This window comes from Neospora caninum, chromosome VIIa (assembly GCF_000208865.1).
Source record: "Neospora caninum Liverpool complete genome, chromosome VIIa".
Taxonomy (NCBI): Eukaryota; Apicomplexa; class Conoidasida; order Eucoccidiorida; family Sarcocystidae; genus Neospora; species Neospora caninum.
This window is the reverse complement of record NC_018393.1, coordinates 533159-543999: the sequence shown is the minus strand read 5'-3', so window position 1 is coordinate 543999 and position 10841 is coordinate 533159. Positions and strand designations below refer to the sequence as shown.

General features: G+C 53.0%; 1 protein-coding gene across 1 annotated transcript; it reads left to right on the top strand.

Moving 5' to 3' along the window:
- Nucleotides 1-1874: 1874 nt before the first annotated feature.
- NCLIV_019870 (conserved hypothetical protein) lies at nucleotides 1875-9078 on the top strand (the record flags this gene model as incomplete). Its single annotated transcript, XM_003882181.1, has 9 exons — nucleotides 1875-2917; nucleotides 3387-4305; nucleotides 4540-4685; nucleotides 5408-5837; nucleotides 6397-6812; nucleotides 7086-7178; nucleotides 7548-7694; nucleotides 8130-8198; nucleotides 8670-9078. 9 exons carry the CDS (start codon nucleotides 1875-1877, stop codon nucleotides 9076-9078), a joined length of 3672 nt encoding a protein of 1223 aa, XP_003882230.1.
- Nucleotides 9079-10841: the final 1763 nt, after the last annotated feature.

Here is a 10841-nt window from a genome sequence, read left to right as displayed (position 1 = left end):
TGTTTCACCCCCAAGACGCAAACGAGCGCGGCTCTGGAGAGACCATTCTTTTCAGCGGATAAAACAGATGGAAATGTAATGCAAGCATTCAACCCTCGCCTCAACATCGCTACCACCACAAAAGCCTCATGTATGCAGATGTCTAGCAACCGTGGCACGTGCATATTCACCTCTATGTGACCATACCTTCTATACATCTACGTATATTATATATACATATATATACATATATATGTACAGATATAAATTTGTGTGTAGAGTGTGTATGGCAGTGGAGGCGCCACGTCGGATAAACAAAGACATTCAAGTCGCCATGGATGTGCTGATCCACTGTGAGGCTTTTGCCACAGCGTGGCTGATCAAGAGGTGAAATCTCGCGTCTTCCCCCATGACCGCCTCCGTGCTCTCGGACGCGTCAGCGTCTTAAAGACGTGTTTTTTCAACGGACATCTTCTAGACGAGAATGACACCAATCGCTCTTCACAGCGAAAAGATACCCGTACGGGTGTATGTGGCTTTGCCATGGAACTGCCGAATCGCCCATTTCGCTGTTTTCGTCACGATTCTTTTGCGGGACTGTTGGGGATGGGGAAAGAAAGCGGCACAGCCGATTTGTGGAGCGCGGCAGTGTTTGCTTCAAACCTGTCAACGGCCCCTCCTCCAGCGCCGGAAGGGTGGAGGAAAAAGAAAATGTTGGCGGATTCCACCCAGTACTGCACAGAGTGGAATCAAACCCGTTTTCGGTCGTCTCTCTCATAGCACAGCGCATGCACCCAAGGGTGCATGCATGAAAACAGGACAAACAGAAACCTGCCGGCGCGGCCGGCTTTCCTGCAAATAGATCTCATACGTTTCGTTATTCTGAACCTTTCTTTTTTTCGCCCTCCGTCTTTGCCTGTTTGAACCTGCTTTCTGCCTTTTTCGTCCCTGCCTGGGGCTCTCGAGCTACGCAGACCGCACAGTCTTGCACACAACGCTCTCTCGCCTAGCCAAGAGATCGGCGCATGCAGGCCTGGATGTCTCGACAAGCCAACTCCCAGTGGGACTGACCGTCCAGAAAGGTCCAGCTAATAGGCTTCTGGTCCTCCCAAGGAGACAAGACACTCCGAAGAAAGAGCAGCCGGAACGCTCTCAGAGAAGGGAGAGAGAAAGGCGGTGCACAGGGGGGCCATGAGGCAGGGAGACAGACAGAGAGAGAGAGGACGAAGCAGAGAAAAAGGAAGAGAGGACGAAGCAGAGAGAAAGGAAGAGAGGACGAAGCAGAGAGACAGGAAGAGAGGACGAAGCAGAGAGACAGGAAGAGAGGACGAAGCAGAGAGAAAAGAAGAGAGGACGAAGCAGAGAGAAAAGAAGAGAGGACGAAGCAGAGAGACAGGAAGAGAGGACGAAGCAGAGAGACAGGAAGAGAGGACGAAGCAGAGAGAAAAGAAGACAGGACGAAGCAGAGAGAAAAGAAGAGAGGACGAAGCAGAGAGAATAGAAGACAGCAAGAAGCAGAGAGAAAAGAAGACAGGACGAAGCAGAGAGAAAGGAAGACAGGACGAAGCAGAGAGCAAAGAAGAGAGGACGAAGCAGAGAGGAAAGAAGAAAGGACGAAGCAGAGAGAAAAGAAGACAGGACGAAGCAGAGAGAAAAGAAGAGAGGACGAAGCAGCGAGAAAGAGCTGATGATACAAAGAGAGACAAAGAAGACTGGCCTTTCATACGGAGGCTTCACACCCGGTCGCCCTTCTCGTCTGTGTCCTCTTTTTTTCCTGGTATCGCATCTCCTTCTTACGGGTTCTTCCGATTCTTGCTTCCGACATCGCTCCCGCCTCGGTTTCTCTTGCTGTGCCTCCGTTTCTCTCTCCACTTCCGCCTTATCGTGTATCCACCATGGCCTACTACCGTGAACATGTTTATCTGTTTTTCTTCGGAATTTGCCGCCTTCTCCAGCGCCGCAACGTGCTGGCGCAGCTTCTGCCTCGGCTGGCCCCCCACGAGAATCTCAACCCTCTTCCCAAGGCATCTCCCCTTCCCCCTTCCTCTTCCTCTTCTTCTTCCTCTTCTGCTCCCTCTTCTTCTCGCTCTTCTCTCTCTTCTCTCTCCTCCCCCTCTTCTTACTCTTCTCTCTCTTCTTCAGTTGCCTCACGCGACGAGGGACGTAGGAGTCGAAAGAAGATCCAACCGAGCCTTTCTAGCTCTGAACCGGCTCCGCTGTCTTCCTCCGTACCTCGCCCTCGAGAAGAAAGCGAGCCTTGCCTCTCTGCCCCGCTTTCCGCCTTCGCACCGAGTCCCCTCGTTCCCTACGAACTCAACTGGGTGGCTGCCGTGCGTCTCTCGCGCCTCGCGCGAAGCCTCATTCGCCAGGGTCGGCGGGAGCTCAGACAAAGAGAGAAACCTCGAGGGGGGTCAGTCTTTTCTTCTCGCACCGTCTGTTCCCCCTTCAAACTCGAGTCGGCTGAAGTCATCGAGCAGGCCTCCCAGGCACTCCGCTTAATTCGCGCGTGTCAGCTCGTTCGCCCTTCCTGGCTATGCCGCACCTTTGCGGAGTATCCTCTGCAGAAACAGCTGGCGTCTTTTACAGCGGAACTTGCGGCCTCCTTGGCGGCATCGTCTACGTCCTCTTCCCCTCTGACTTCGTCGGCTGCTCCCGTCGCTCGAGACACCTCACCGGCCGATAGCAGACTTGCCACGCGAAGAGACGCGCTGCATGCGGCGCCCGCCTCTCTGGTTTCGGGAGGGGGGGACACAGTCCCAGAGGGAAACAGCAACGGAGAAGAAACAGAACCAGAGCCCCGAGACACGCGCCTCATCCAGGAGTTCCAACGCTACACAGGAAATCTCCGCCCTTTCGGCGAAGCGCCGGCCGACAAGGCAATTTTGCTCAAGGCCGAAGCATTTCGAAGAAATGTCGCTCGGCGTCTGTACAGAACGGAGTGAGCATATATTTCCCAAGTCCCCTGAAAAGACAGTCACCAAAACATGGAGTCTGCTGTCCATGTTAAAATTCTGGAAAAACGAATATACTCACATATACACATGTATATATATATATATATATATATATATTCGGATTCATACTGTATCTTAGAGTTGCCTGATATTCAAGAGTTAAACCCGCATGCATGTGCATGCACATTTACTGTTTATACATTCCTTATCCCTATATCTGTTCTTATTGGCTTTCATGTATGTACAACTCCTCATACAACGCATTTGCATATATATATATATATATATATATATATGAGTTAATGTCTTGAGCAACAGAGACGTCAGTTTGTTTTTTTCCAGGTGCGTGTTCCCGGTACTGAGAGGGGAGTGTGTGTTTCTCCGCCTTGAGTGTAAATCCCGTCTAACCGCCGATCCGCCTCGCTCCTTTTCTATGCGTGCATGGACACTCAGCGCGCTGCGCGTCTCCCTGTCGGCGCTGGCACCTGCCTCGCGCGCGGCTCTGGAGGCGATCTACACGACGAAGCAAAACTCTCTCCTTCTTCGTCCGGGGAATTTCGAGAAAGTCGCGCAGCTGCTGCCGTCGTGGGAGTTGAGGCAAGCGTGGACGGCGTTTTGTTTTCCGTCTTCACTGGAGCTTGCCTCAGAGGAGCCCGAGGCGCCTGCAGCTTCTGCGTCCTTCTCCGCTGCCAAATGTACACCCTTTGGCCGCTCTCAGCACGCGAAGCGAGAAGCCGCACGGGAACGACTGGCGAAGGATCTCCTCGAAATTCTTCAGCTTCAACAAGCGCAAGCCCTCCGCGAGGGATTCCCGAGTTGGGGTCACAAGCAGCTGGAGGCCTCCCTGGCCTTCTGTGCGAGAGCCGGAGAGATAGTGGAGGCACAGGAGACCATCAAGACACCGGAGACCGCGGAGACACCGGAGACCGTGGAGACAGCGAAGGCGAACGGCGGAGAGCGCAGGGGAGCTGACGGTTGTCGCACGGATCTGGGGACAGAAGCGAGAAGAGCAGCGACGGAGCGAGCGGCTGACGCCGCGCAGGAAGGGGGCGCCACGAGAGGCCGGGAAGGGCCCTCGGGAACGCGCGACGAGGGAAAGCGTGCGGAGGAGCGAATTCAGCGAATTCACCGGCTTTTCAGGCTGATTCAAAGGGAAATGAAGAAAGGCGCACGGGGCGTCGACGAGCTGGGAGAGGCCGTCGAAAGAGCCGTTGCACGCGAGCGGCGAGAACGCGAAAGAGAGGCGAACAAACGCAGAGAGGCCTCCCCGGGCCTCACGTCTGTGGCGACGGCGCCGCTGGCGAAGGGCGAGAAGAAGAAGAAAGGAAAGGAGAAAATCGACATCGCCGACTGGCTCTTCGCGGCAGCGAAAGTGGGCACGGGATACGGGGACTAGATCACACTGAAAAGGAGGGAAAGTAACAGAGGCGACCGAGACACAGGGATCGGCTGTGCGCCTGCTGCATGCTCTTGGCGTTCTGGTACACCTCGCCAGGTGGTCCTAAGCGCTCGGGACTCTACACGCCTGCAATGGCTGTCCATATGTGCCGCGACACGTTCACAGATATGAATCCCCGCGATGCCGTTTCTCGTTTTTGTGGCGCAGGTTCTCAAGCGGTCAGGAGCAGACCTGCGTTCCAGTCGCTTTTTTTCTCTAAACGAAACCCTCCCGAAGCTCGTCAGCTTGACGGAAGAGGTCTACGGCGTCCGGCTTGTCTCCCTCCGGGGGAAGGCGTGGAAAGGCTTCGGCAGGTACAAAGGGGACAGTGGCCGAACGTTTTTGTTTTCTCGTTGCCCTCGCGTCTGGTAGTTCCCACTACACGGTCAGCTGTGTATCTGTGGACCTAAGCACGACGGTTGTATCCCCGCCTGTTCTTCCTGATTGGTGTGAGTGAGTTTCCTCTCAACTGCGGCGCCTCGGGTTCATGCTGTCTCCCCGACACTGTGCGAATTCGAAGGCCTCCGACGCCAGGCCACTGGTGAAGCTTAGGTTTCGACTTCCGCTTGCATGGTCTCTCTGTGAGAATGACCCGGTCCGCTGCATGCGCCTGGGAATACTCCCTGCGCATGTCGGTGTGAGCTGTTCGCGGAACTCGTGCGAAGCCGTGCATTCACTGAGAGTCGTGGAGAAGCTGTCTGGGATCGCTGGGCTCGCGGCGGAATACGAGAAGAGGCGCGCGACAGAAAGAGACAGAACGGGACGGAACGAGGCAGAAAGGGACAGAACGGTACAGAAAGAGACAGAGGCACATGTGGGGGCAAGGAGCGAGGAAGGGCAGAGAGAAGGCCGGAAAGTCGAGCCTAAACGAGACGCCAGAGGAAGCTGGGGCGCGAGCGACAGAACGAGACAGTGAAGGAAAACGGGAACGCGGGACAGAAGAGGCGCGGCACACGCAGACGAAACCGCTCTCACTGGAACACCCTCACTGGTATCCGTTGTCCCTGTCCTCTCCTCTCTCTCTCTCTCGCTATAGGTCCTTCGTCGGCATGCCTTATCTGAGTGATGTTTTCGCCGTATTCGATATCGATGCTGCCTCTGCTTCGGCATCTACTTCCTCTACCGCTTTGGACTCGCTTCCTTCCGCCAGACTCCTGGACTCGCTACTGGTTTCTGCCTACGGTCCGCAGACTTCCATCCTTTCTGGCCTTCTTCCTCAGGCCTCTCAGTCGCCGGTCTCTCTGCTGGCGCCCGTTACGCCGCCTTCTCGCTCCTCCTTTCGTGGGTTCCTTTACTTCTTACCGTGCGAGCCGCTGCGCCTCTCCCATCACTTCCGCGCCTGGAGCCGCGACGCGCCGCTCTTGCCCTCTGCCTCGCTCGTCGCCCCCGGCCACGCCTTTGCCTTTGGGCGCTTGGCGCCAGGGCCTGCAGGCCCAGAGGCAGACCGACCTATGACTCTGCAAGAGGTAAAGACACCACGGAGACTTCTCGCATGCGTTTGCCATTCACGCACGCACTGCTTTCTCGCCACAAGTCGCAGACGATTCATCACATGCCTATATATATATATATATATATATATATATATATATGTAAGTGTGTTATGTATGTGTGCACGTTTGTGCATATGGATTACTGTTTTTCCGAGGAGAAACAGTGAGTACAAAGGATTTGCTTGCCTCGCGATATCCACGTGCATTCATCGCTGGAGATGCCGTGTTTTGCCTCAGAATCCAGCACGCTTCGCCCATGGTGGTCTGTGGTTCAGACGCTGCATCCGTCTGCCTCTACCGACATATCTCTTTGTGTCTCTGCGCAGGTCTTTGCCGCGGAATTTGTAGATTGCATCCATCTCCACAGATATATAACCACGTGTTCGTTTAGGGAGTGGAGTGGCTGCCTTCGATGGGTGGATCCTTCGACCGTGCGCGAGAGAGGGTTGTGGCCGCTTTTGGCCTCGGCTTCAGGTTCTCCCCGCCAGCTAGAAACCAAACTCTCTGTGTTGTCTCCTTTGTTTTTCCGCAGATGGACATTCTCCTGCAGGTTCTGACGATGGGTATCAAGGCACTCCTCTCCGCGCCGGGAACCGCGCCTCCGTTTGCGTCCTGCGGAACCGAAGGAAAAACACCACACCGATCGTCTGCCTCCGAGGCGCCTCCGTCGTCCCCTCCATTCGCTCAGGCACGCAGCGACGCGTCTGGAGTAGCCGCCCCAGCCATTCGCAGCCGTTCGTTGGAGCAAGGCGAAGGCAGAAACGAGTTGCCCCAGCGATCTCCAGTGGCAAAGCAGCAACGCGAATCTCTGGGGGCAGTCGAGGCCCTACTGCGGCGATCAAAAGAGGTCTCGCCGTGCGCATTAACTGGCGACATTGTGGCCTTGACTGGCCAACTGGATGTCCCACTTCCTCTGGACGTCCAGCAGTCCTTTTGTTTTCTTTCAGGGTGAGTTCGTCACCTACACATTTGCAATCTTCGGTACACAGTTGCAGGCCGTTCTTCCGTTGATAGGCCTGTACCCATTTGCTTTGCTGCTCGTAGGTTTCCGCCTCTGCCGACATGCCCTTCTGTTGCCTCGTCGTTTGTCTGTTCTTCTCTTCTTTCTTCTGCTGTCGTTTTTCTGTGTATTTGTGCGCCATCCTGTTCGTGGTGTTGCTGTATCTGCGCCTCCACATGCGACTGGGCTTTGCTGTGTTTCGGTTTTGCGCGCTTCGCCAGGCTTCTCCTGCAAGAGGCGTCTCGCCTCAAGGCACTCGCGTTCGATCCCACAGCCAAGGGCCAGGCGAAGCGAATGAGCGACGACGAGGCCAGGTAGCTAAAAACTCCGCTTGTGCATGCGCGCGATCTGCTACTGGGCAAGCGTACCTCCACCGTGCATGAACGGCGTATGCATGTGTGAATGTTTCTTTTCAGTTGTGTACACTTGTATACGTATAAACATGAATGCAGATGTGGGTGAGCACCAAAGTATACATGCATATAGGATTGTTTTAGAAAACTGTGCACACGCTTGCATATATCTGGATATATATATATATATATATGCATGTATATATGCATGTATATATGCATGTATATATTTACGTATATATGCATGTATGTATGAAAGTATGGTGCCGCATCACGTGCACGTTGGCGGAGATCTTGCGGTTTTTGTGTCGGATCTGTTGTTTGCGTCAGAGGTCAGAAGCCGACGATCGTTGACTTTTTGAGTCTGAATGGATTTTTCGTTCACGCCTTCCTTGATTTTCATCTCCATGTCACCTTCAACCCACGAGGAGCAACCCCGAAGTCCCTCGAAACTTTCATTCGCGACAAACTAGAAAGGTCAGAAAGACAGCGTCTACGGCTGACAGAATGTCCAGGAAACATCACATTCAAATGTATATGCGTTTCATTGAATATCATGATCTATGTATATATATATATATATATATATATATATATATATATACGTCTACGTATATCTGTACATGGAAGCGCATCCATGCGTACGTATTAGATGTGCATACACGCATGCTCGTCATATATGGTTAAATATATACATGCTTGTAGATACGTCTGTTTGTGCTGGCCGTGCCCCAACTCAGAAGATGCTGTCATGGACTCTCGCCGTTCATTTCTGTCAGTTTGTGGGTCAAGTGGTGTCTTGCATACAATCATTGATTGCTTTCTCCAATTGAGCCGTAGTTACTGGCATGAACGCGTCGATTCACGTGGGTCCATGCGTAGACTGATGCTTTCTGAAAACGGGATTTGCAGCGTACTACCCTACAAGCTGCCCGAGAGCTTCGACATCTTTTCACTTCCCGGTCTACAGAACTACAACGCGTAAGCGAAATATACGGTCGACCGGGCAAAATGAGACAAAAGTGCCTAATCCGTCGATGCTGGAAATTGAACGGACAGCCGAACAGACACGTTTTAGTCTGTCTCCTTGTATCTTCCTGCTCCATGAATAGGGTGTGCTGTGGCATCGCCTATGCGGCGCACAGACTTAGAACTGAAACGAGACCGTTCCCACCCATACAAACGAGCAGAATAACTATCTTATTGTTCACTCATTTGCACACGCATTCTGCCACAACAATGCACATATGTCTATCATTCTATCTACCTACAAACATACATTTATGTATATATATAATATATTCGTACATGTTTATACATATTCATCTATATAGTTATATGTATATATATATATATATATGCGTGCCTAGGACTGATGTTCGTTTCGACCCTAGTTGCGTGCCTCTTGCGCCCCCCACTTTGTTTCTCTTTGTTTTTTTTGTGTTCTACCAGTATCCTATCAGGGACTGGTGTTTCGTATCTCCTCGGCCAAATCGGCGCCACGCTCCTTCTGAAAGAGCTCCGCAGTCGCGAGAGAAGAAAAGATAAAAGTTCTCCTGCCTCTCCTGCTCGGCCTGTGTCTGGGAAGCAGTCCAGCTCCGCTTCTGGCTCACGCAGAAAAGAGGACGGAGAGACAAGCAAACGCGACAAAAAGAAAGAAACCGAGATTAGAGATTTCCGAGAGATCAAAAGCCTCTTCTGGTACCCGGAGCGCGCCTGCACAGCCACCTCGCCTCGTGCAGAGAGCCATGAGGACAAAGGGAAAGCCTGGGGCATTGAAACCGATGAAAAATTGCTCAAAGAGGGAATCAAAGAAATCATCCAAGACGTCTACGGCGCCTCCGAAGGGGGGACGAAATAGTGCGTGACAGCAACCGAGAGAACAAGCCCGAGCAACCGGCGACGCCTCTCTATGTCAGATAGAGGACACACTCCCAGAGGGGGAACGGAGCCGAACACGAAGAAATCACCATACATATGAGGTGCCTTTAATCTCAGGATGGAGCGGGCATCGGTTGTAAAAGGAATAAACGAGAGCGAGAGAAAAACAGGATAGGAAGGGAAGCATTGCAGAGGACCGGGTGATAGACGAGAGGTCGCACGGTGACACGTAGATCGCGATGTATGTATATAGATTGTCCGAAAACTCAGCAGCTGCGTTCGCTATCGTTTCGTTTTCGTTTTTCAGTCGTTGTTTCCTGTCACATGCTTTTCCAGCGAAACGCCGCCGTGGGCGATCCGCGTTGCGGCGAACCAGCACAGGTTTTGTCAGGTTCGCTTTCTCAGTTCGGCAATTTAACTGAAGTCTGAAACCGGAGAGACGCTAACGTCAGGAGAAAGAAGCGTTAGGCCTATCCAGTGGCGATATATATAATGCCTGTTTCATAGGTAGATGCGGAGACAAAACTAGCACATAAACATCACTAGACAGGTAGACAGATACATCACGAACAACAACGGAAGTTTTACAATCACGATCGCTTAGCAAGGGCGCCAAGCCCCCGATTGTTAACTCAAGACGCAGAGAGAGACGTGAGTGGCGGATGCGCAAGAGACGCAGGCAGATCCAAACACAAGGAAATCGAGATGTTCGCATCGCGAGCGTCACCTGCCTGCAGGAGAGCAGCTACGGCCTGGGGACTACCGTTTTAGCCTCGGGGCAAAAGTAAAGCAGAAGGCTCGATGGACACAAAGGCTTTGAGGCAGGGGGAGAAAGAACGAGGCATGCACGATCTGTTGGGGTGGATGCCAATCGACAAGGAAGCAGCGTTTCGCTAGTAGGGTTCGTGAATTTTTCCCAACGCTACAGGTCGTTGCATGTATTCGAATGGGAAGCATGTTCTTCTGCCCAGCTGTCTCACGTGCATCCGCTGTGAAACAAGCAAGATGACGATGCGTGGCTGGTGCATCTCTGGCAAATCGACCTTTATCTCTCTAGGTCCCGCTACACGTGCTCTTTTCGAGTCCAGAACCATCCAGGTGCACGCGTACCTACTGCCACACAAATGGATCTTCTCTCTGCCCCGATATGTGCATCTGTCAGGTATCCGTTGGCCCCGACGGCTACAGCGTAGGGCAGTCTTTTCAGCATGACTGCCGTCGGCAGTTGTCGGTTCGACCGCGCGTGTGCATGCATGAACGACTTGGCACTGTTTCGCTCGGCGCTAGAGACCCTTTGTGACGCGTTGCACACCGTGAAGACTGTTTCGGGCGTGAGAGGCCACGGGGGAAAACGGGGTCAGGCGAGAAAGAGGCGAGAGGGAAAGGTAGACCGAGGAAAGTAAAAGGGACGAGGCGGAAAACGGATCGAGACCGACCGAGGGGCTCGGCGAAGGGCAAGCAAAGCGCCACAGAGAGGTGGGCTCGAACCACGCGCAGGCGCGGAGCTCCAAATTGCAAAAACACAAAGGCAGGCACGGGGAGCGACAGGGAATCGCGGATCTCGAACGAAGCCGCTACCTGGATTCTCTGAATGAACAGAAAAACACTCACCAGGAATACGAGTCAGCGTCTTTAGCGGATATGCGATGAATTGGTCAGCACAGAGAAACGTGCCTTTTGATGTCTCTGAAAACACTCCCGCGTCTGGGAAGTGCTTGTCTTTCCTGATTTCGCTTTCGCCTT